General features: G+C 36.7%; 1 protein-coding gene across 3 annotated transcripts in view; it reads left to right on the forward strand.

Annotated features, from left to right (window-relative positions):
• The window catches only part of GABRB2 (gamma-aminobutyric acid type A receptor beta2 subunit), a 137,484-nt gene that overhangs the window by 19,904 nt on the left and 90,813 nt on the right, over positions 1-26,767 (forward strand). For all 3 annotated transcript variants that reach the window (XM_030957162.1, XM_030957164.1, XM_030957163.1), the window contains exon 6: positions 26,173-26,393. In XM_030957162.1, coding sequence (XP_030813022.1) covers positions 26,173-26,393 — 221 coding nt within the window. The remainder of the gene's footprint in view (positions 1-26,172; positions 26,394-26,767) is intronic.

A 26,767-nucleotide genomic window follows, 5' to 3' on the forward strand; every position in this document is an offset into this window, starting at 1 on the left:
GTTAGAGCTTGGTCTGGGAGTTCCATAGTCTGTGTTCACAGAAGGGATGAATGACTGTGTACTAAATACTACCAACAGATATTTGTTTGTTAACAGTTTCCCCAGGTACTGTTAGCGCCTTTTTTTAAACAGCTGGTTTTGAATTTCTCCCTAACACCTTCCAAACCCCTATTGCTGAATGAAAACAGTGCAAGAAAAAAAAAAAAAAAAAGGGGAGATAAGAGCATTAGGAACGAATGTGAAAAATACTTCTGTATTACTGTGACTATCCAGTGCTTTGAGAATTTTAATGGAGTACCCATTCATACTGCCTGAAAGAAAACAAATCCAGCACCAGGGAATGTGAGAACATCTGGAGTGCAAGCCAAGTATCTAGGTCAGCAAATGACAGTTAAGTTATTGCTTTTAAATGGTACAAGTTAAGGATAGACAGTGGTTGAGCCTTAGTTCTGTAGGATTATCTTAAAGTCGTGTTTTTTTATTGTTGTTCAGTGATTTAATTTATCTTTCAAGTTGCTGGGAGACCATTAATTTTCAGCTTCAGCAGTTTTCCACGTCATTATTCTATGGCCAAGGTAATTTCATTGATCTTGTTATTAAAAGTGTGATTGCAACAGACTTTGTCGCACGGGAGCACCACATCTTGAGAGACACTTGTAATAAAGAATAATGTGCCTTTGATGTCTATGTGCTGGTTCTCCAAAGAGGAGAGCTTTTATTTATATTTTCATAAAACTCAATATTTTAAGTCCTGTGATATAGACTTTAGTGCAGCCTGAGGTTATTCTCATTCTGATAGAGGGCAAATTTGAGTGGCCTTGAAGACGTGTTATGTGTCTGGGAGGACTTTATTATATGGGTAAGTGTATTAGGTTGTATAAAAAATGGTGATGTGAATGAGGAATTCAGCTGAGTAATATTGGACATATAAAAGTAGTTTGACCAATATGCCATTGTTTTGTTATCAATATTTTACAGTTGTACAATGCCATGTTATTTTTAGCAGATTGTCTGGAGTTAATGTACTTTTAAAATGGAAATGAATATGTGTGAAATGAATGTGGTTACCTGCAGCAGAATCTTATCTGCTCTTCTTTAAGCATATTGAAAAGTGCATTGCTCTTATCTCAGTCTTATCCTCCAAATAGAAAATACAGATGCACTTTTAAAATAATTCCAGTTTCAGTTTGAGGGCACTTGAATCATACACACAGACACTATAAGCAGCCTTTAGAGTCATTACATTCTGATGGAGAAAGAATATGTGCAGGAACATGGATAAGAAAATAGGAAATACAGAATTTATCTTGGAACTGTGCACTGTAGCTGTCCTTACATTGGGAGTACCTTATTTTATGTAGACTTTTATTTATGACTGGGCATTTTTCAGAAGTAAGCATGAAATTCTGTTTTCAAGGTACAAGATGTATGCCTTATTCCTGTCTAACACATTTATAATCCATAGCATTTTCACTGAGCTGAGAAATGTGTTTCTTTGAATATTTTCTGCCAGCTGATTATCTCAGTTAACTGCAATGTAAAAAAGCTGGCATAGCTTTGCACGTTTGTGTAAGCATGTTTTGTACTCTGTAGAAAGCAATGCAGGAAATAAGTCAGCACTGGGGCTGTGCTCTGCTTGCCTAAACCACAGCTCATTCTTTATGCATTCCTAAATTATTATAAAGAAGCCTCTTGAAAAATTTAGTAATTTTTGTAACAGAAAAGAAAAAAAAAAAAAAAAAAGAGGGAATGCATAGAACAAGCTAAAATTAGTAACCAGCTAATGGCCTGCTTGTTGTTCAGGGTATGTGCAGCTGACAAGTGATGTGCTGGCAGACTGCAGCCAATTTCCATTAAAAGTCCACACAGGGTTGAAGCAATCTGCAAGTTCCTCATGAGGGAAAGCACAGGTGAGCAGTGCCAGGACCTGAGGGGATGGTCTGAAGCTGTGTCAGGGGAGGTGCAGCCTGGAAAACAGGAAAAGGCTCTTCACCCCGAGGGTGGCTGGGCACTGAACAGGCTCCCCAGGGAGGAGGTCACAGCACCAGCCTGACAGGGCTCAAGGAGAGTTTGGACAATCCTCTTGGATACACAATGTGACCCTTGAGATGTCTTGTGCAGGGTCAGGAGTAGGACATGGGTGATCCTTGTGGGTCCCTTCTAATCCAGAATATTCTGTTATTCTGTAAAGGAAATGTTTGTTTAATGTGTTGTGAAAACCTCAGTATAACACATATAAAAAATCTCCAGGAAAATTCTTGCACTCCAAACCACTTCTGGCACTTAAGAGTTGTCATAAAATTCCAGATCTATACTCCTGATGAAATTATCACTTTTACTGAGAACAGACTAGTTATCATCAATCTGTGCTTTGAGCTCTGTTGGGCTGTTTTCAGGGACCAAGAGCCGAGTAGCATCCTCATGGCATGAGCTGGAGCTGATGGGAATTGGGCTTCCCAGGAATTACTTCTTATCTCTCAGATCTGAATTGGAGATTGAAAGTAGTGATGAAAGTCAGAAGTGTGTACTATATTAGAATTTGTCAGCTCTGCTTTTGGGCACACACTCCAAACTAGTGTTTGCAATGCAATTAAAAATCACTGTTGTTTCAGAGGACCTTAATTATATGAAAACTGTGGCTCAAGAAAGCTTCAGGATCTTGGTAATTGACTTTGGATTTAAAGTTTTAAAAAAAAGTATAAGTGAAGTGAGTCATATAAAACCAGCAGGCTCTTAGTGATGGATGGTTCCTCTAGACTACAGCTGCATGCCTTAATCCCCTCCTCAGCATCAGTGTGGACTGGTTCCATTCCATAAATAGACCTCATGGTAGAAAATTTTGTCTTTATTTCCACACTTCATTTGCATAATATCTCAGTGGAAATGTTTTCAGTTGAGATAAGAATGAAAACACTGGAGTCTGAAAACTGTGAAATACACATTTTAGAGCAGAAGCCATTAGCTTTCATGTTGTCAGTTTTTCTTAGCTGATGTTTAGTAGTCAGAAAAGTGCTTTGTTTCTTAATTCTACTTTTAATTTTTATGACAGGAAGTCAAGTGAACCAAGAGCTAAAGAAGTGAATAAAGTTTAACAAAATAAACTCGCATTAGTGGCATCATTTTGTTGCTGTGAGCAATGTATAACTGATTCATGATGTGATGAGAGTAAGGAGAGAGATCTGTTTTGTCTGCAATCTCTATGACTTAGTAACTGATCTTACTGTCCATATCACCTGTGTTACCTTTCTGTCCTCATATTTTATTTTATCTGGACTTTTTGGAGATGAGCTTTTTTTTTTTTCAGTGTTTGATGTGGATCTGTTCCCTTTTTGGGAAATTCTACCTTTTCCTCTCTGCTCATGTTTTTAGTTTATAAATTGGGAGGTATATAGAAGGAATTAAGTGCTCTAAGCCAAGGTTCAGGTTTTTCGTTTGTTCTTGCTAACCCTTAGCTAACCTTTGTAAAAAAGAGAGTTGGATTTTGCTTTGAGCTTCTGCCATGCTCTCCTTCTGAAGGTCACCTGCCTTTGCTCCCCCACCCTTCTGTGTGGGCTTGTGACCTGGCAGCTGCTGCCTCCTGTTTGCAGGGAATTCACTTTCTGGAATATTCCCCATTTCTTACTCATGACTTCTCATACCTTTTAGTAAAGAGATTGTTGAGGATTTTCTGATGGGAAATAAGAGCTGTGGTTTCATGAGCACATGTCTTTTCAAGTTTGCAACATAATTAGAAGCAGGTGAATGGTGACACAGGTATTTGTGTCAGAATCACACAGAGTTTGAGGGTTTCTTCTTTTGAAGTGTGTTACTCTCATCTACCTGCTATATTCTGAACCTTGTTGCATAAAATGCACATCGAGACAAAAGGCAAAATGTTCATTTTAATATGTAAGGTACCTCTACTTTCTGCAGAGGGAAACTCATTTCTGGAGCATTCTGTTGTACATATAATAGCACATGTTCCTGTTGATGAATTTGCATTTTAATTCAGAAACACTATGATAAGAAAGAAGTCATTGGGCCAGTGCTGAAAAGTGCAAAATGACACCAAGGAGGTTCATTTAGAGAGCAATTTGAACGAGGGAGTCAGACCTATTTTAGAAGGTACATATAGGTGCTTAAGTGAGCACCACAACAAGAGGAGGCCAAGCAGGTGGCCTATGGGGATCAGACAAAACTGATGACTCAGGTGGAGAGAGCTATGTATAATTGAAAAGCACAGCATTTCTGGTTTTTGAGGTCAAAGTCTGTGAGGATGCAGCTTTGGAAATTTGGAACAGTTGAATGGTGTGATATGCAATGGACATTTTGAGGCATAGACCATTCTCTTATTATGTGTTTGGCCCAGTCCAAGCCTGGGGCGTTAATTTGCAATGAGTTTTAGAGCACTATCCACAGGCAATAATATTTGCACAATAACATTTGTGCAGTTACTGCTGTCACACTAAGAACCTGAGGCAAGTGGACTTTGGGAAAAGGCATGACTGTAATTGTATGGATAAAGCCATTAATTGCCAGCAGATTTCTTTTCAGAGCTATTATTATACATCACAATTTAACCTGTAACACTGAGGAGTTTAAATAGACGCTGAAACATCCCTATACAGTCATTAGTAAAAGCAGCAGGGATGCCAAGAGCCATTACATTGCTAGAAGGTAGGAGGTAAGGAATGCAAGACACCTTGCTGTAAGGCTCCCAGTGGCTGTATGGAAATGAGGGGACCTGTCTAGGGAGGTATGAAACAAAAAAAGACAGCTTGAACAAGAACAAAGAAGGTATTTAATGGATCCTCTCAGTTAAGGGATGAAGAATTATTATGGAGAAAGAAAATAGTAATTTTTCAGAGATCCTGCAATAGAGGAAGAACACAATTATGTGAAATTTGTATTTAAAAAAATCAGCCTTTAATAATGTTACCCAAGTGAAATCAATGACAGGAGATTTATTCAAGTTTATGTACCATTTGTTTTCACTGTCTTAAAGACGATAATAGTTTATATTTCACAGTAGTTTTATTATTTTTTGGATGTGTGGGAGTAATATTTTTTGCCTGGCCCAAAGCTGGGTAGTTTGGCAGTTTTAGCTCTGGTCTGTCCATATTTGAGGAGAAAGGGATACATTTTTTGCAACTATTTACATTCTTCTCACTGTAATATTCTTTGTTGTCTCATGATAAATCTTCAGGCAGACAAAGCTGCTGCTTGTCTGGAGGAACACTGAGATTAGAAATTTTAGTGGAATCAATATGCTTCTTCCATGCTTTCAGAAGTATTAAAAAGCATTGAGTAGCAGTAGTTACAAATCCAAAGCCTCAGATAAAAGTAAATTAATTTTTCACCTCAGTAACAATAAAGATGCTGGCTTTTCTTTGTTTTTGTTTCCCTCCTCTCTGCATAATCCTCCATTCCTCACTCATTCAACAAGGCGAGGAACTTGCAATCTTACCTGCATCCCTGAGAATGTTCTATGGCAGAAAAAAATCACTCCATTCAGAGTTTTATTAAACTTTTTTTAAAGAAGAGTAATATATGTAATAAATGCTCTGAAGTGGCTTTTAGGTGGCCTTACTTATAGGACAGAAGATTCAGAAAGATAAATGTCCTGTCGAGCCAAAGCAGCGCTCAAAGCAGCGCACAGGAATGATCAAGATAGACAAGTCTGGACCTCAAGAGCTACTTGAGCACCATTTTTAAGGGGCTTGGAGTTTGGTTCTGGTTTTTGGGTTTTTTTGTTTGTTTTTCAATTGAATTACTTCTGAGAACATTTGCAGTTATGTTAACTAGGGTAAAAATTAGGTGATTGGAGAGTCATTTAGCTTCAAGGGAGAATTCATGTGAGCATCTGGTTTTGGGAAGAACAAAAACATGTTATTTAGAGATTTGCATTGCCCTGCAAGGCTTTTGTTAGAGGAGACATTAACTGAAAGACTGTTAATTTAACAGGTAAAAGATTTTTTGATCTCTATTTTTCTGTAAATGCTTCAGAATTTGGTTTTGCATTGCTCAAGAGATAATTTTCTTTCAAAGACCTCTTTTAAGCATATTACAAAAGTAAATGACATTTTATGAATTACTGAGAATACTGCAGGACACTTCCCTATCCACCCCTGTAGATTCTCAGTGGCCAAATTATCATGTATTTGCTGTACATTAATTTCACACCTAATTTGAAGCAGGAGGAGTCTGAACAGTTTTATGTACTCTGCAAAACACATCTTTATTGTGGGGAATGATCCAAAATGGTCAGAAGAAAAGAGGGAAATGTCTGTGGTTTTATTTTTAGCACAGGGAAGGGATTTGAGTTGGTGGTACTGCAACACCTGTGCTTAAGGGTCTTTTCTGTTCATTATCCTGCTCTGTTTCACTCTAATGAGTTCATTGGCATTGAGTTTAGGATTCAAGGAGTTTATTTATGACTACAGAAATGTGGTCACCAATTTTTTTCATATGACCTGTTCTGACTTTTTTTCCCCTTTGATATGTGGTAATCCCCAAGTTTTTACACTTGGAGTTTTCACAGCACCTCATTAATATATATCACCATGTTTTAAGATTAAAACTTGGCATTGTCTCTGCACCCTTTGACTGTTACATATTGCTACTATTATGGGATTTCTTTCTGTAGTATACCAGTAATATCACTTAAACATTTCTGCAGCAGTGGCAGGTTTTAAGTTATTATTTTCAGAAGTGCTTTAGACTTTTTGAAGTGTGTGAGACAGAAAAATGAAAGAAAGGTGTTACATTCCATTTTTAGAAAAATGAGAAAGTTCTGTTCTTATCAAAGCTCTCTTCTTATCCATGGAAATCTGACTGAGAAAATAATTTTGGTAAACTTTGCCACATAGTCATGTCTAAGTGTAGTCATGGAGCAGTAACATTATTATACATCTCTGAAAAAGAGTTTTCTTTGGCTCTCAGTATTCATGTATTTAGTATCAGCAAAGGTTTCCATCTGTTTTGGTGTTATATGCACAATGAATTTTTTTAAAAATGAAACAGACCTGAAAGGATAAGCATATTTTATGGATGGGTGATGATCAGAACCGTCTGAAAGGGTTTGGTAAGAACCATAGGAGGTGCTTTTTGCCCATAATAGAATCTATTCAGCTCTGACATTAGTAATGCAGTATTATCTGAAGACAGTCAGGTCAGCTTTTAATGAGGCAAAAATTACCAAGAAAAATGGCATGTAATGTTCTGGAAACAAAAAAGATAGACAATGGTTTTGCAACTGAAAATAGATGCTACCAGCTGTTTTATAGATTGGTCACTGGGGCTTTAATGTGAGATAATTAACTTGACCTCACATAAGGTAAATTATGCTTTTACTCTTTGAGTGCTATGAATGAAAAGCCCTTAGGAACACATAGAATGAACTGTAGGATCAATTTTTAAGTCTGTCTGGTGTTGTTTACTTTAGCTGCCACATTACCTTATGCCACAGGGAGTATAAAAAAGGAAATAACCATCCTTTATCGAGACAGGCAAAACCACAAACATGCAGCACGTGCAATTTTAGTCTACCTCTAGAGCATTAGTGGTATTTTGGTGTCTGCTGAGATAAATTTAAGTATTGTTAGATTTCTGGTCAAATTCTAGCAAATTTTATCACGTCCAAATCATATAATGTACTGAATACACTTCTGCTAGCAGGGAAATATAGTGAACTTACAGAATGCCTTAACTGGTTTCTTCCTGATCACAGGAGAAGTTTGCAGAAGGCAGAGGAACATAACTGAGCTTTAATGACCAAATGACCAGGTGAACATTAGACCATAAAATGAGGTCTGCATAAAAAGAGGATAAAAATGCCCTGGGCCTAATCTGCTCTCCCAGATTAAGAAAATGAAAGAAAACTTAAAAATTATCAAGACTGTATGCTTTGGAGTTCCTTGAGAGGACCATTCCAAGATTTTATGTCACATTGCCTTCACAGTACCGCTTCCTGCTCTGAACTGGATGGGTGCCGATGACATCAGTTGCCTCTGAATAACTGATTAATATGAATGATTTTACTTGTGACAAATTTGATGCTTTCACTTATTCTGGAAGCTCCTTGAGAAATTACTCATAATTCAAATACAAACTGAAAGACAAAAATAGTGCAATAGAGTTCTGTGCAATATAATGGAGCTCGAAGTTGCTAACAGAAAGAATTGAAGCTATACAGTAACATGTAATTCTAAACATGAGGTCTTAGTTCGTTAGAGGAAGCTGAATGACAATTGTACAAAAAAAGTTGAACTATTGGAAGCAAGCTTATAATAATCAACACTTTCATGAAGTTTATAATGGAGCACTCTTCTATCAGTTGTTGAAATGAACATGATTATCATTAGAACAGTCTTGGTTTTCCTTCCCATGACTGTCTGTATATTGTCTGTGTTTTGCTGTGAATATGCATGTGATTTAAGCTCCCAAATTTCAAGGTATTTTCAGTTGTTAAAATGTGAAACAGAGCTTTTGTGTCTTTGTTCTCAAGTGCCTGGTGTCTGAGTTATAGTCAAGTTTAATTTTTTCTCTATTCAGCTGGTCCACAGGGGAATCCTTGCTTTAATTAGTAAATTGCTTTTCAGTTATGTTTTTACACAACCAATCATGGTTGAGTTTGCATTGCACTGTGGTGCTTATCCACTCTGTCAAGTTTGTGTTGGGAAACCAGCTCACCAGCTGTTAGGGAAGAAAAGCAGCCAGTTGGCAGCTCTTTCTGAAACCTGGAGGTGCTTATTCAGAACTGAAATACTGGGCTGTGAACTGGTGCACAGAAAGGCTCAGGTTCTTCAGCTCCTGATGGTGTGACCCTGCTGGGCCTCTTGGCCCAGCTGCCCTGCCAGCCCACAGGTCACTGTGTGGGTCAGAGGAGATGCTGCTGCCCCTCGTTTGTGTGCCAGGAGCCAGCAGTGGCAGCAGCACTGGGCAGACCTTTCTCACTAGCGGACATTTGTGCAAGGAGAGTCAAGAGCCTCTGCTGTCACTGAGGTCTTGTTGTCTGTGGCTCTGCAATGCCTGATGGGTTTCCATTTTCAAATAAAGAGTCTTTTGAACTACCTTTAAAAATGGGTTAAGTGCTTCTGTATCCAACAGCATTATGCAGCTGTTGCTCTCCCTGCTTGCCCATGCTCTGTGTGTTTTGGGGTGGCTCTTGATGAGCTGACACTGGCTGCAATTGCTCTTCCTACCTAATGCTGCTTAGGAAGATCCATGGGCAGGCACAAGGCAATCACCAGCAAGCCCTGCCTTCACAGTTCTGTCGTCTTTTGCACTAGGCTTCCCCACAGGCCATCCCAAATCTCCATCCACCTAAAAAAATTGGAAAACATTTCTGAAGGTACAGCTCCTTCATGGACATGTGAAGCCTCACTCCAGTCATTTGATTTGCCCTTAGGTGAAGAAGGGTTGCAGGACCTTTTCAGGAGTTCATCATAGTGTAAAAATTCAAAAAACAAACATTTTTAAAGTAGTGATAGAGTCATGCTTCTGAGACTGAACAAATCTGAGTTACAAGAGCTTTGAGGCTCCTCCTGTGCAGGAGTGAGGAATAAACAACTTGAAGGCAAGAGCAATCTCTTTTGTTTAGATATGTGAAGTCCTAGAAATATGATGTCTCCATGTCTTTTTGGCATCTAGAATACCTCATTTGGAAGGCTGAAAGGATGCAAACTCTTCATGCTGCTGGTACAAAACACGTCCAAGTTTTTATGTGCTAGCAAATGGTTGCAAACCCCAGTAGGAGGGTGTATCTCTTCTGTAAGGTTAAATATATTTCCATTTTGTTATTAGTTGTTCTGCTAAGCTGTACTATAAGGTAGGGTAAGTCTTAGTTTCTCTATGTGCCAAATGGCCATAAAAATATAAATCTAATGTTATTTTAAGACTTTGCTGATGTTTATGTGCTGGGATTAAATGTTGCAAATGCTGCAGGTTTTGTAGGTGGTCGGTTCAAATACGGCAATTTTAGAGCAGCACTTTTGAGCAACTGTTGCTCTGTCACAGCAGCAGGTATCAGATCAAATGATTGAACCAATGTCCCCTATTCAGTGTAGTAGAAGTGCCATTTGTACTAGAACATTATCATTGGAATAATGTCCCTTGCTTTGCAAGTGGCTTAGCTGTGCCTTGGCATTTAATAGCAGCAGGAGACCATTATCCTCTAACAATGCACTATTTCATTGACATTATCTCTTAAGTAACACATATTGCACAAAGAAGTTTCCAGGTGTGTTTCCTTCTATACAGAAGACAAAGTTTATGGTAGCTCATGCAGCTAATTTCTGTTGATCTGCTTTTTCCCTTCATTGGGATACATTTGTGTTCAGATTTTCTTAAGGGATCAACAAATGAAGAAGGAAATTTTTTATGATGATTTTAGAGTGTGTGGGATCTTAAGGCTTTAATTAGAAAGCCATGCAGCTAACCTTCTACTTTTTTGAAAGCTGCATTATGATATGGGGTTGTCTGGTTCTGTTGGTCCTTTTCTGTTTTGGTTTTTTCTTTGGATTTCAGCCTCAGTAACAGCCAGGCTTTTGGCACAGATGTCACCCCTCACTGCATCAGGTCCTGAGTTCTGCCATGTGTTATAATACCAGCCTTCCACATTCTGCAGTAATTTTCTTGCCTGTTTATTTTTCTTTTTTGCCAAACTTAAAGGGATTGGTGCAAAATCATCTACTAGATTTGGAAATCTAAAAAAAAAAAGAGACAATAATCTTCTCAGCCTGTTCTCCAGATACAGATATCATTTCAGCCATAGATCTCTGTAGAATGACCTATATTCTCAAACACTGTAATTTTGCTCATCTATTCCTGTATTTGCCTCGTTGCAGTTTTTCTTCCTTGAATGTGCAAATATGTCGTTTATTTTTGTGGAACTAATATACTAATGTCTTGTCACTATCAGGTTTTTCCCAGATGTGGGGTACCCTTAGCTAGTTGCAGATAACTTTGCTTGGCATAACAAAATTATATCTTTAAAGAATAGCCATGCAGAACAGGAGGTGCTAAGTCTGCAATAGATGCAAAAAAATCCACCAGTGAAAGATTGGAAGCAGTCTGTGAATTGGAGGTACAAAAGTGATTTCTTAAACTTTTATCATGTCCATGTTTAGGCTTGTTGTTCATGCGTAGCAGTGGCACCTCTTGCTTTTAGGTGTGATGTTTGGTTCTTCTTCATCAGACATATAGGAGGATGAGGGTTTTAGTTGCTTTAACTGACATTTTGAAACTTGCTGTTTGAGATGCTTTGGATTGTTGCTCTTCCAGACTTTGTATTCTGTGCTGTAGTCTGGAAAATTTCCTCTATTTTCTCATACCAATTTTGCATATGTAATGTGCAATATGTGGATATTGTGATCTAGGTTTCAATAACCTGTTCAGCTAGAGTAAGATATATTCATTGAAATCCCATTTTATGGGAAGACAGAAAAAAATAAATTATGTAGACAAATGGATCATTACAAGAAAAAAAAATAAAAATCAAAATATGAACAACTAATTAAAATGAATGCATAAAAGCATCCAAACATCAGTCCCTAACCCCTATTAATTGTTAATAAAATATTGAAAAAATATATTTTATTGAAATTCCCAATGAACCCTTCCACATATGACATGATTACCTTATTTTATAAATACCTGTATTGCACAGCAATATATCTGTGAGTGGTTGAGAAAGTGACCTGGAGGAGGAAGTGCTGTGAAGAGACTGCAGCACTCGGCTGTATATTTTAAACCAAAAGATTCATAGGTGAATTAAGATGTGCTTTCCAGCGTTATTGGCTCCAGATACAATCTGGATTTGACCTGTTGATTTGAATCTGGGTTTCAGCATGATTGCTGCTGAACTAGAATGGACAGGCACCTACTCTGCTGCTAAAGACCACAACAACCCCCTTGTGTCTTGTTCTGCTCTACCCACTCCTGCAGCAAGGCTGGTGCTGCACTGCCTGGAAGTCATCTGCTCATGTCAAAGAGAACTCTTGACTGCGTAATCAAAGTGCTGGCCCATTTACTCTGAACAAAACCAACATCTCCATGGTAGCTGCATTTTTCACGGTAGAGTATTAGGAAAACAATGAGAAGAAATTAATCTGTGTATTTTTAATCTGCTACTTTAAGTATTTAGCTTTATGTGAAAATGTTCACTTAATATATTTCAAGTCATATGCGCCCATGTAAGTGTGGGCAAGATCATTGGCTTTCCTGTCAATTTTTGTTTAGAAGTAGTAGATGAAGATTTAATAATAGTATTTCCTTGGGGTTGTTGCAACAAGGTGTGGTAACTTCACCACGAGTCTCATGCACTTACGTGCCACCTATTTTTTCACGCATTCTGTTGAGCTGACCTTAGGAAGTTAATTACTACTTGGTGACATTATAAAGTGATCTCACAACTGCAAATTGATAGAATTACTGTGACCTACAATGCTTCTGATAGTGCCCTCAGATGTTGAGGTAGAACTTTAGGACACAAGTCACTGAAGTTCAGGAGAAAATAACAAGTTTTAATTTTTTTCTTCTTTCTTAGTTTATTTCCTTTTCTTTTTTTGATTAGGGATGGCAATTGGAATAATTCACTGCTGATTGTATGATGGCACATTGTCCTAAGCAGAACATTTTCCATAAACATTTCTTCCATAAGTAATTTTAACTTATGTCAAATACTTATGAATCATCCTCTTATCACTTACAAAAAAGAACTTTTAGTCTTCCATCTGTTTCTCCTTAATTTTCAGCTTTATTATACAAGCAATTACAATTTTCATCTTCTAAAAAATTCACTACACAGTTAATTTCCAACAGAAGGTAAATGAATAAAAATTTGTTTTCTTTAGTATTAGCCTGTCTGTTATTCTATGCTTGGCTGGCAGCCAAGAATATTGGATTTCAATATTCAGGTTTTACAATATGACTTTTAATGTTAATAATAGATAATATGTGTGAATATTGTGTAAATTATCCAGTGGTTGGAATCTGAACCCTCTTTTACCCTTCTCTTTTGTTTTCTGTTTAATTCTAAGCAGAATGGTTAATTATACTGAACTAAGATGATTGTTAACAATTGCTATTGTGCTACAAATAAGCATGAAGTAATGAATAGACTGAGGTTTCCCTATTAACTAGGAATTTCCTGTGAAGTTGTGCTGTTCTTGAACATGGAAATTAAGAAAATAACTTATAAATAGCAGCTTTTCCAAGCTCACTCACTGCAGTTGTTGTATTGTCATGTTCTCGAATCATGAAAACCCATCTGTTATGGTACTAAAGTGTCATGATATCCTTAAGAATAATACTCAGTAATTTAGTACTTCTGTCTGTTTTGTTGTAACTTCATCTGGGTAGAAGAGGAGGTTAAATTTTAAATACATGATGTGCTCATAAAAGTTGAGGTGTGTGATATGGAGGGGTACATTTTTGATTAAATCATCCAAAGACTTATTTACAATTATACATTTTTATATAGCAGAATGCAGAGAGAATTTTTTTTCTTGCTAAGAAAAATTAGTTCATGTAGTTTTTTGATTTTTATTTCCATTTGACTTAAAGGAATCACACGCAGGTAAGGATTTAGAATAAACTTAGACTAGGGAATAAAAAATGTATTTACTGTTTAGTTAACTGATTAATGGGTTCATTTTTTACAAAGTATGATATCAATGTAAATAAAAAGCAAATGAAATAAAGTACAAAAATGCTTTTCTTGTACCGTGATCTAGAGAAATAAGGATCAAGATAAAACCTAAGAATCAAAGAGAATCTAATGAAGAATCCATTTTTCAGTGGCTCACATTTATCTCAAGTTGAGAAGCTCAGAATTGTCACTGTCTGCATCAAAAATCCATAGAAGTTTTGTTTGGGTTTTTTTTCCCCAAAGCCCTATTCTGAGGTGAACCTGTTATTTCACTAGGTGAAGGATTAGCAGACGTGTAAATCTTCTTGCCTAAAATCTCTGATCCTGCGTGAAACTGAAAGAGAGATCTGGTTTTGCCTGAGAATTTACCTGGTTTGTCTTGTTTGGTGCCAGGGGTTCGTTTTTGTTTTTTGTTTTTTTTAATACCCTTCGCAGTATTGATTTGATAAAGTGCTCCTTTGTAAAACCCCAAATGATATGCTTAGTTACAAGCACTTAATATTTTCCTCAGGAAAGGTGCTTTTATGTACTATTGACTGTATGTACTTTCTGTTTGTGCAAATTTTGCTATAATTAATTTTAGGTATTTTTTCCTATTTAATCTAAACAGGCTTTAATTCTCCCATGCTCAGAGAGCATCTCCAGCTGTAAATATTCCTTGCTGAATAGCTGAAACAAGCAGACACTAAATTCATGTTTCAGTGAGTTCCTAAATAATTGTGTGTGAGAGCGCTGCATTCCAAGTGTAATTGGTTAATTGTGAGCTGCTGTAGATAATCATGTTATGCCGTAGGCTAGCTGAGGTCTAGCTTGACTTTTTGAACACTGCAGAGATGAGGAGATAATTTGAGAGGAGTACTTAATTGTAATATTTGGTGACATTAATCACAAGTTGTCTAATACAAGAAATGAAGCAATTAATTTAGGGTGCGCTTGTCTCAAAGCGCTCATGGAACAGCCCAGGTTGGGAAGGACCTCGGAAGATCATATGTACTTGCTTATATTCCCTGTTCTTCCCTCTTCACACTCACTGAGGGGAAAAAAAACCACCACCAAACAAATCAAAAACCTGCCAAATTGTGCACCAGTTTTCTAGATAAGACCATGAAGTCTCGGTAGTATTTTCATTAGTGAAATCACTGTTAATGCAACATACTCCAAGCATCTGCAACATTCTGCAGTGTTCAGGAGGAGACCTTGGTACAGGTGATAAAGAAATATTGCATCAAGTAACACAACAAAAACAAACAGTAAAAAACTTGCATTGATATAGAGCAGAACTTCAAACCAAGTTAAATGCAAATGATGGCAATAAATGAGCTACTTTGAGGAGAATCAATAAAGACATTTTTGGGAGGAGTGTCTAAGTGCTGGGTCTGAAATGCTGTTTGGAATGAATAGCTACTGTTTGTTTGAAGATTTTTGCTTAACTTTAGGATTGGCTTAGGTACGGGGATAACAGAGCCGTGTGAAAACATAAATACCTTTTTATAGGAAGATCAATAAGATTTTCAAAATCCTTTATGTGTTTATGATTCAAATTGGTGTTTGAAAACATGGTTTATTCTCATAATGGTTTTTTTATATTTTAAGTCAAACTAAAATAGTTTTATCCATGCTAACAATTTTTATTCATTGTGTTGATTTAATCATGTCTATATATCCTCTCTTTGTATTTAAATTGATTTTTAGACATTTGGGAAGAAAGAATATTGTTGCAAGAATATAAGACCAGAACTTTTCACTAGCATGATTCCTTTTTTTTTAAGATCTAGAACCCGTACCTAATCTACTCTGTATGTTACTTATCATAATGAACTGAGATATAACAATTATTTCAGGAAAGCACTACAAACAACGGAGAGAACTGTAGGTAGAATTCCCATATACCAATCTCGTTTGTCAAACAAAGTTTCTGATAAACTTATACTTTTAATTTAAATACCCCTAGATATGGAACACTTGTCTCAAAATAATTGTACAGCTATTCTATCCTCAAGAGCAGGGCAGAGCACATGGGGCAGTACTTAACAATTTAGTTGTTAAAAAATTATTATGAGCTATGTTTCCTTTCTTTTCTAATTTTTTCACTGCAAAGAAGGTTTCAAGCTTCCTAGAGGTTGGTTATGGGTTAGCTTGAAACTATGACATTGAAAAACCCCAAGTCCTGCCTGTAAAAACAGAGAAGGGTTTCTTATCCATGGTGCTGGTATCAAATTTGGGTTCTGTTGTGTTTGCTTATAAATATGGATCTGAATGCTTCTTCATTTTCCCTGTGACTTTCTGGGAAAGATGGTGATCAGAATTCAAGAATAGAGTGTTGATAAGTAAAGCCCAGTAGGTAAAAAAAAGTGTAGTGTGTAATGCTGGGGTGTTAGTGCTTGCTCTCTTTCTTGCTTACTTAATGGGAGGGAGGAAAATGAGAAAGAGAGAGGCTGTTTCATTATTATCTCTTTCTGACAAGTGCTTTACTGAGGAATTAACTTTTTAAAATGAAACAATCATTCTTAATGGGAAAAATTCATAGAGCTTTTACTTTCTTTGGACATGATGGAGAAGGCATCTCAAAGAAGAGTTTCTTTAAAAAAAATCCTAAATTTCAAGTAGTGTGTAGCAACATAAGAATATGTTGTAAAGCACTTTGGTGACTCTTGAGACAGGAAGCATGCTGTTATCTTAGGAGAATAGATGTGTCATCAATCAAACCAGTGAACTGCTGTATAAATGCATTTCATGCATGGATTAACCAGCTGCTAGCCAGTAGATATCAAATCGATGTGTGCTGCTTCCCAGCTAATATGGAATGTGCTCAAGCACAAATACTATATCCAGCACATGAGGTCATGGCTACAAATATATGAGCTGCTGGAGGTTTTGCTTGTCTAGCAGCTGCTAAAGCCCTGCACTTATTGCTGTGGCTCTGCACTTACTTACTATGGTCTAATAATTTGAGAGAAAAGGCAAAGCATTTCAGCTAATGTCTTTTTGAACCTATTATGAATAACATATTTAACAAAATCTTCATTGTGAAGGTAGAAAATCCAGTCTTAGAAGTTCATCAGGACTGAAGAAGCTGCCAGGAGATGAGTCATTGTTTTCAGGACAATCTCAGCAGAGTCATAACAAAGCTTTTTTGATTATTTTTGTGTCTTTGTATGTTTGATGTGTTTTTTATTTTAATTTCTCTCTAAATTTCTTACAGTAGGACTGCAAAATATGTTTGATATCTTCTGACCATTGGAGGGAAAGGGAAATAATGGTTCTGTCAGAAACAGGGATTGAAACTCTTTTGCCAGGTCATTTTATGAATGAAAACTTGTTTTGTGTAAGCTTTAAGGAATGTTTGATTAGTTTCTCCTGCAAATTTAGTGTTTGTTTCTGATTCATGGATTAGTTGATTTCCATATCTTTATCAATTTTTTTCAGAGTTTTTAATGTAAGAATTTACAGGTTTTAAGTTGGACTACGTCCCTGGAGTTCTTTATAACAGAGCTCATTGACTTGGTTAATTTTGATTTATTTCCAAATATATAAAGATGTGAGAATGATAATCCAATTCCACATGTCAAAAAAGGAACCAAATGCATTCTTTTACCTGTGGAAAAAATGACTACTGCTTTTGGAAACACTTTTTTAGTGTTCCTTCAGCTGTGAAGAAAAAGCAAAACCCTTTCTCAAGGGCTTCTGAAGTATTGATAGAGTTCTGATTCTTAGGCATTTCATTTTCCAGAAATTTCAATGAATGTCAAGTGTGTGAAGTAGCGAGAAGGCAGGAAATATTGTATCCAGACTGCTGGTTTGGATGTCCAGATGGAAGGAATGATGTCAAGCTGAGTCCCAGCAGGTTGTGTAAATGCCTTCCAGTAAGAGTAGCTGGAGGGAACTGCTGTGGAAGTTGAAAGTTTGCTCTGTGCAAGATCTTAAAATTGCTTAAAACCCAATCATGTGTCTGCCAAGTCAAATACATTTAAAGTACAATTATAATGAAGCAGCTTAGTTTAAAATGTGATCTGTGTTTCCTGAGTAATTTCCTGATGCACTTATACGGGTATTTGCTAGATGGGTTGAAAAGCATGGACCCAGGAATGTATTTATTGCAATTTCCCCAACAGACATGCAGTCCGATGAGGAGGGGAGGGAAAAAGTATGGTATCCTTATTTTGTTAAAATAGCTGGATTTGTATTAATGCCAAGTAAGAAATACTTTCCATGCCATTTCCATTTCCATATATCTTTCATTCCTTGAGAAAAGGTTCTCTTGAGTCTTGTTCTTGAACTTTCCAGCTGTAAAAACAGTTACTTGCACTCAGTCACTGAAATACAAGGCTGACTTGAACCCTGGAAGAAATAGTGAACCACAAAGGAGGTGACAAATTTTGAAGGTTGAGATGAGGTATTTAATCAGACACAATTAAATAAACTCATTTGGTAGTAAAGGATGCCAAATTAATTTTTTAAATTTTGATTCTTGGAGTATATTTCTGAACAGATAGTACAAGTGTAGAGACATTATTAGCTCTTGATGAAAAGATAGCTTCAGTCTGATAAAATATAATAAGGATTGTTTACAAAGCATCTATTAACAGTGTTGAAAGTGGGAATAAATTCTTTAATTGCATAGAAACTTCTTTGGCACAGATGGAAACCTTGAAGATTAAGAGAGAAAGAACAAAAAAAGGCAAAAATCCTGTACTGTATAGGAGCAGGGAATATTTTCACGAGAAATTGTTGGTGCCAGTTGAAGAATATAGGAAATAGTGAACAATGGCTGCATTCAAAACCTCAGTGGTAACAGAATCCTGTTGATTTCTAAGTGTCTCAAATAGTAGTGAGATTAAAGAGTGGAGGCAATTGCTGATAAAATGACACAAAAAGACTGGAATAATAATACACTAAACAGAACAGATAAAAGTGGTAGTGTGCAGTGGCTCTAAAAATCAGACAATGGTGATTTTGAATCAAACTGAAATTAAGTTGCAGTCACTGCTAGATTAGGGTGACCATCCTGATTTTTCCTTTTTGAAGGATAGGGAGCTTCCTTCTAAATGCAAGTAGCAGTTTCATTGTTATTGAAGTTTTGTTCTGATCCCTTTCCAAGAGGTTTGAAAGCCCTGAGCAGCTTGGTCTGACCTCACAGTAGATCTTGCTTTGAGTGTGAGGATGAACTGGAGGAAAATACCCCTTTGTGACAGAGGCACTTGTAATGAAGTTTTTGCTCTGAGATATTCCAAGAGGGTTTGGCTTTGCTGAGCCAGGAACAATTTAGAGTATAATTAATTACTATTAGAGATGCAAAATTTTTTCCACCTGTTTTTTTCAGATTTTTTCCTAGAGCATAATAATAATAATTTTTCTTTCTTCTGAATACATAATATATTCTCTTGCAGTGTCTCAACTAAGTGTATTCTCTTTGCTGAAGTGTTGCGCTGTCATGCAAATTGGACCTTCTACCAGCTTCCACAGGCTTGTCATCACTGAAAGAAATGATATGTATTATAATAAATTGTCTTTTTTACTTCAGTGCTGCCAGTTCTCTGCCGTGCCTGACATTTTTGAGAGGAAACAGCCTGTCACATTGTGGGCTTCAGGGAGGAGAGCTGTACAGGAAAAGGTCTAGGTGACGTGACACTATTGCTTTTTTTTTTCATCCTCATGCTCTTCGCTGCTCAGATTTCATTAAATCTGTACACAAAGTTGCAGTATGCAAGGGATTATTGCTGAGGAAGGGTTGAATTGGGATGGTTTGTCTGTTCCCACAAGATTGATGTGCAAACAGGGAGGAAACACATCCGTTCGCAGCGCAGCCTCTGGCGTATTGCACCAAGATACAGAAACACTTCTGGGGATGTTTCTGGGGAGATTTGTGCTCTCCAGAGCACTTTGCTCCCTTCAAGGTGTCAGTTTGTTACTGCTGGATTAATGAACCGTTTTAGAGAGCTGGGAATCAGCAGGGCAGAGGATGAAGTGTTGTGGAATGTGACAGTGTTTTACAGGGGAGAGCTGCTGCTGGTGCTCCTCATGGGACTGGGGAATGGCATGAGAAAACTGCCAGGTCACCCTTGCCTAGAAACAGCTCTGGTTCTGTTTCCAAAGTGCTTGTATTTGACGAAGATTTAGAAGAAAAAAAAAAAAAAACATAAAAAATGCCAAGAAAATCAGAATAAAAATCTACAATTTAGTACATTTTTCAGATGTTACTTGCAATGATCTGGAGCAGCATTAACTTGCAATTCTTTCCGTCTCTGAATGAATTCTCAAGGCTTTGTTTGTGAAGGAACTTAGGAATCTATAAAGCATAAGGAAAAAGAGCGCTTATTCAAAAGCTATGCCAGTTTAGTTCTGCATCTAGGCAAAACCTGAATTCTCAGATTTGAGCCAGAGTTCATCTATCAATAACTATTTTCTTACTCTGGAATTCCTCCCTCTGCCCCCCTCCCCCCTCCCAAAAGCATCAGACATTCGGGGTTCTGGTTGTTATTTCTATTTTTTCACTCTTTAGTCTCTTCTGCAACACAGTATCTTAGGCCACCATCTGCTCCCACCGACCTTTCAGCTGGATCTCCAGTTCTTCTTAACCACAGGTTTATTTCCACTCTACTTAATGATTATGATCTTTTTGTTGTTGTTGTTCTTTAGTATTTTCAACAAATTCTCTACTATTTTGCAAGGCAATTACGTAATATGCTATAATAGAAACAATATAAATATGATTTCTGTTGAAGGTATTTACCTTTCTGAAGATCTGTGGAATTGTACAATAACATAGGGAATGATCTGTGAGCTCTGGGAAATAATTTGAGATACACAAGTAAAGAAAACTTTGAAATTCAAATATCAATAAACTTTTTGATGTTTCTTGTGGCCTAAAATATTTTACTTCAAACACAACTAAATAATGATTTTGTCTGAGGCAGCAAACTGCTGTTTTCATAACTTGTTTTAAGTGAGAGTAGTTGCGTTTATTCTTTGTATTCTGAATTTGCTTTATTCATCTGACAATCCTGCAGTGCTGTGTCAGGATGATGAGATCCTTTAGAGGAGAACAATCTCAGGATCTCAGACACATGACTCTGTTAACCAAGCAGCAGTTAGATTACACTTTCCACTCCAGGTTCACTTTAATCAATCTTCCTCTTATTATCAAGAGACAGCACACCAGGGACAGCTGGAAGAGCTGTGGCAGAAGCTCGCTGGTTTCAGTGATGTGCAGATTGCTGGCTCAGGAGAAGTGCAGTGTCATGATTCAGTCTGGTGACCTGTCAGAAAGTAAAATCAAGTGTCACGGAGTCTTGCTAAACTAATTAAGGTTACAGGGAATTTATCAGCCAGAACGGCTTCATTTCATTTCAGTGCATGAAATCCATTGTTCTGTGAGGCTGTGCCATTATCTAAATCACCATGGAAAAACATACATATAATATGAATATTATAAATATTGGCTACCCTCAGGAGACACAGATTCACGCTCTTGATGCTGAAATCCTACAGTCTCTTATTTCAGATTTCATACAATCAGGATCAAAACTTTCCTGTAAGTAGTCAAGCTCTGGTGACACTCATTTGGCTTTCATACCGAAGCCTCTTGCTTGATTCTGTAACACTCTGTTTTTCTGAGAGCTGTGGTGGGAGATAAACAGCCAATCTTGGCTGCTTTGCTCAGCTGACAAATGAGAATTGCTGATGAATAATTCCAGGAGAGTTGCAGCAAGGTAAATGGTAAGCTTGGTGTTGGGATCTTCTTTTTGGAAAGGTCATAAACTTGTGAAGATGTAATTCCCATCAAAGAAAAGTCCCCTAGTAGGTTTTAGAAGACTCAGTTAATTACAAGTGTTTCACAGATTTAAAGCCAGCTTGGGAAGTCAGATTTGATAGAGAGAATTCAACTTGAATTCTGTGTAAGGTTCCTGATGTCATTGTTTGTGCTTTTTTATTTGTTTTGAGGACTTTTTAAAAGTTATTTTGAAATAAAGATTTTCAGAATATGAAAAATACTTTTTTTGAAAGGGCATATGACTATTTTGGCATTTCTTTGGTATCTCCATTCCTTCAACAGTTCTTTCTACTTTTATACATCATTTTGTGGATTTTCTGGTGTCTTCAGCGTTAAGCAGACTTTTTACATTATTTTTTTCCATGAGAGACTGAGATGGATAACTCTGAATCAAACGTTGTAGTGATTGGTTTTAAATAAAAAGAGGATTGAAAGGATTGTCAATCAGCACTTTTAAATGTTATAAACAAACAGTTTTTTAAATGTACGTGTTAAATAAATCTTCAGCTTCAAGCATTTTCAGAAGGAAATTATTTTGTTTTAAAATAGCCATAAGTGGAAATGTAGTAAAGCATTTTTACAAGTTAGTAATAACCAGGAATGTGATGAGGAGTGGACTTAAGCCAAACCACAAATGAGTTCTCCATTCATTACTGCAGAGCAATAATTAACAGCTTCTTCAGCTTCACTCTGTGTTTGTCTATAGGCTGTCTATAGTCTTCACTCTGTGTTTACAATATACAGAATGCTTATTATATACATTAGATATTGTGTATTTCTTCTGCTTATTTTTTTCTCCTCTGAAGTTTCCTGCGTTTATTGCTTCCAGTGTTTCAGTAGCTGTTTTCTAGCCCTGTTAATACAAGTGTTGGTTACAGTGTTAAGCTGCAGTGTGAATCAGTCCTGATCTGTGTAATGCAGAAGAAGGAGCTATATTTTAAATGTTTTCTCACGTTGGACCTTATTATTATGCTTTGTAAAAATTTACATCTGGTAGAGTCTTTTGCATTAGACACCCACTGTCATTGTGAATATTCATGACCTCCATTTCCTTTTTTGCCTTGATTCTTTTCCCAATACAAAAAGAGGATCAGCAATATGTCAGTTATTGGCCCATGGGTAGGTTTAGCCAAGGCCTGTGTTCTAATCTTTTTAAACTAATAATAGGCCCAAACTGATTTTTTTTTTTTTTTTTTTGCTTAAACATTTATGTGAGAGCATGAAAGATATGTCAGAACATAAATAAGAATGCCAATATTCAGATTTGATGCTTTCCTGTCCAGTATCTTCTGTTACATAATTGAAATCGATGGCCATTCACTGACACCATGTCTGTCTGTAACACTTCTGTTTATCTAAATACAAGTTTAAATCCTCAGTGTATTTACATTTCCAGCAGCTAAGATGTTTGCAGGCAACAACTGCAGAATAAAAGTTACTCATGAATATGCTAATACTAATGAAACTGTTAGATAGTTTTTTATTCATACGGAAAATTATGCATAAACATTAACTTTGTCTTATATTTGCTGCTCTTTGGTTCATTGTATGAAATAAAGAAGAGGGAAAGTGGAAAGGTGAAGTGAGGAAAAGAGACTTCTTTGATCACAATAGAATAGGGGTAATGATCCATTTTCTGATGCCTAAATTTTTGCTCTGGACAGAACAAAAAACTTTATTAAATTTAGATCTACGCAAACAATGGAATAATAATGAAGTAATTAAAAATAATTAAAACTACAAAATCAATAATATTTACAGAAAAGATGTTTGCTTCTTTATATTCTAGTTTTTTCTTGCAACTTTGTCAACACTAGTACAGTTTTATACAGCATGTCATGTCCAGGGCAACTGAGGAACCTCTTTATTTCTACGGTAGAAGTGTGTCTATGTGGTAGTGCTGCAGTCAGTGCCTTTGTCGTTTGTGTCTGTGCAATGGTTTGCACTGACCCCATCATCAGGAGCTTTGGGCTTGGAGTTCTCTCAGCTCATTAGAATTAGTTCCTTGTGCAAGGCTGTGAAAATGAATTTGCTCCTGTTTCCTCTTCAAACTTACACTGGTTCTAACAATCTCATCCTGTGAATTTAAAAGGATGCTAAACCTTAACAAAATTAAAATAATCCTTCTATTCCTCTACTTCTTTCTGTGTCTCTCTTCCTGGAGACAAGGTATTGACATGTTTGTTTTGCTATTTATCCCTAGAATAGAGGGGAATGCCCATATTTAATGTGAGTTTAACAGACTTTTTCTTGTAGTATTCCTATTAGATGAGAGTGTTCTTAATGTCAACATGTAAAGGGTCCTGGGATACTTTAAGGACATTTTGTACCAGCACACCTTTTTTGAATTACTCTTTCATTTGGGATTTTGAAAACAGATGCCTCTCTCCTTTCTAAGGAATAGATCACAGTTTATGTGACAGATTTTGCTTTTTTCTATCTTATCAATTTCACTTTGAAATATGTAGCTTGGAACATCTTTGGAGTTTTTTAAAATTATCATTAAAAATAGAAACCTAAATTCAAAAGCTTGTGAGAGTTTTATAACCATTTCAAAGGGTTTCTGTTTTGACCATCAGAAACTCCAGTCACGTCTGAAAACTAGGGCCAACAGATGACAAATAATTTTTAGTCAGAGCACCAGCTCTTTCTGGAACACAGTGTGTTTGATTTTAAGCTCCAGCCTGGTGACTTGGCTTTTCTTTCAGCAATGCCAGTGCTCCAAATTTACAGTTTTATGTAATTCACTTCTATGCAATGAACCATATATGTTTAGGGTTTTTCCTCCTCTTCTTTTCCTCTTTTACTGAGGTGCAAAAAGGAAAGCATGTTCTATGTATTTATGCAGTATATTAATACATGTAGGTTATTCCTTGGAATAGGAATGAAATGCAGCATTCCAAGGATAATAGAGAATCAATTGCTATAAATCATTACTTGATGATGTGATATATTAGTATAATAAAGACTGATAAATTTTCCTACTGGAGATTTTCTGATAGCTGGTTATGAATCAAATCCTGCAGAACAGTGATGAAGCATAACAGTAAAATTCCTCTGATGTAGGTGGAAGGCTCTTGCAAGCTCATCTCATCCTGATCCTGGGGAGGTGGGAAGAGATTTCAGATCATTAAAACTGATCAGATTGTAGAAGAGCACCCAGTGGAATATATTTGGTATTTAAAGAGCTGGGAAGGCTTATGTGGTGTTTGCCTACTTGAGTCCCTGCAGAGTGGCTGTTGTGGCCCCTGGCCAGAGGTGCTGGGGTTCCAGGCATGGCCAGGGATGCAGCAAGGGAAGGGGATTGACCCAGAACCAGTGCAGACAGGAGCACTGGAGGGACAGCAGTACCATCTGTGGTTTGTGTTGGGCAGGAGGAAATGCTTCACTGAAAATTGAAAAGGCATTTTCAAGCCCAGCTACATGGGCTCTTCTGGAGAGGGATGAGAGGAAAAAAAAGTCTTTCCTCCACTGAAATGCACATTTCTATAAAAAATAGTTTATACTGATTCTTCTGAGTGCACACTGCTCTGCAGAAGAGGCAGGGTCACTTAGTTTCAGGGTTCTGTGTCACTGCTTACAGAATTCCTCTGAAATAGCCATAGTTCTCACAGGCCCTCTCTAGTTCAAGGGTGGGTATTGTACATGGTAAAGAGAATAATTACAGCAACCCAATTTCAGTGATTTCCTGCTGGGGTGCTCTGTCTGGGAAACTGCAGAATAAGAAAAATTTATTTTTGTATTATCTGAGATGTTCTATATAGTGTTCACATGTCAAATATCCTTTTAAATGAGAATGCTTGTAAAACACACTTGTGGCATATGCTTTTAAAGTAGTTCAGCAGGAAGATAATTTTTTCTTTTCCAACTGTAATAAAAAATACTTTAAATAATGGACTCTCCTTTACGATGTAAGGCAGGGAATAAGAACTAATATTGCCATTTATGCAAGTCTTTCTCCACAGGGTTGCTCTCAATATATTTTTTGTACTATTTGTAGAGGTTTTTTTAGCATTGGCTAAATGTAGTGATTATTCTGCATCTGGATAACAATTTTGACAAAGGTGTAACCTTTGTAAATGCATCATTCTTTAAAAAATCAAGAGGTCAAAACATCTCTGAAGCACTGTACAGTGGTGGTCTGCATCAAGACAGTACAAGTCTCATAATACTGTGAATAATTACTGAGATGCTAATTGTGCTCTCTGAATTGTCCCCCTGAAGTAACCAGAGTTACTTCATCTGTAAAATTAAGACTAAATGTATAGCTTAGGAACCTTAAAAAATTCCCATTGGTTTCAGTGCCCAGGGAAAAGTTAACAGACTTTGAAGAAATTTTAATTTAGGGAAGTCTTTGGGTGGTGACTGAAACTTCAGAGACAGAAGGCTTGATCCAGAGCTGTATTGAATACAGTGGAGACCCTGAAATTAAATTTGGATCTGTGAATATTCCTATTTCCTAGAACTCCCAGGCTTATGAAGTGCTACAGGCTGTTAAATGTCTACAATTTTTTAAATTTTATTTTTAAATATTGAAGTGAGAGCTTCCAAGTCATTCATAAAATTTAAATACCCCATCATCTTTGTGTTCTCACTGCTGTTATTAAGCACATACAAGATCTTCAGTACCATTAAAATAAATAAATCTACTCCTGGAAATTCTGAACAGAAATGGAACAGTCACAATGAATACCTGTGTATTTGCATTGTCATTTTTTTGCACATGTATATTTCAATGCATATTTTTTTGTTTGTTTTTTTCTGCTCACAGGACTATACCTTGACAATGTACTTCCAGCAAGCGTGGAGGGATAAGAGGCTGTCCTATAATGTAATACCTCTAAACCTTACCCTGGACAACAGAGTAGCTGATCAGCTCTGGGTGCCTGATACCTATTTCCTGAATGACAAGAAGTCATTTGTTCATGGTGTTACTGTGAAGAACAGAATGATTCGTCTGCATCCAGATGGAACAGTCCTTTATGGGCTCAGGTCAGTATGAACCATTTCTAACTCTTCTGCCTCTTAATTTAAAACCACGATTAAAAACTAAAAATAAAAACCTTTCCTTGCTCTTTTTTGTTTGTTTTGTAATGCTTTTTATTTCTGTATTCTATGTAACTGATGATATTCCAGAAAAAAAAGTATTCTAAGCTTGTATTCTAAATCTAGAGGATTTTATTTTTATACAAATTTTTGAGATAAACTGCCATTTTTAGTACAGTTCAGAGACTTGTATTAAGAACAAATAAGGCTGTAAATATTATTTGAAATACTCATTCTGGATTAAAAGCCTAGTTTAGAACTGCTTCTTCAAAGGAATTGAAATATGAAATACAAAATGAGGATTAGAGGAGAAAACAGAA

The sequence above is a fragment of the Camarhynchus parvulus genome, chromosome 13 (assembly GCF_901933205.1).
Source record: "Camarhynchus parvulus chromosome 13, STF_HiC, whole genome shotgun sequence".
Classification (NCBI taxonomy): domain Eukaryota; kingdom Metazoa; phylum Chordata; class Aves; order Passeriformes; family Thraupidae; genus Camarhynchus; species Camarhynchus parvulus.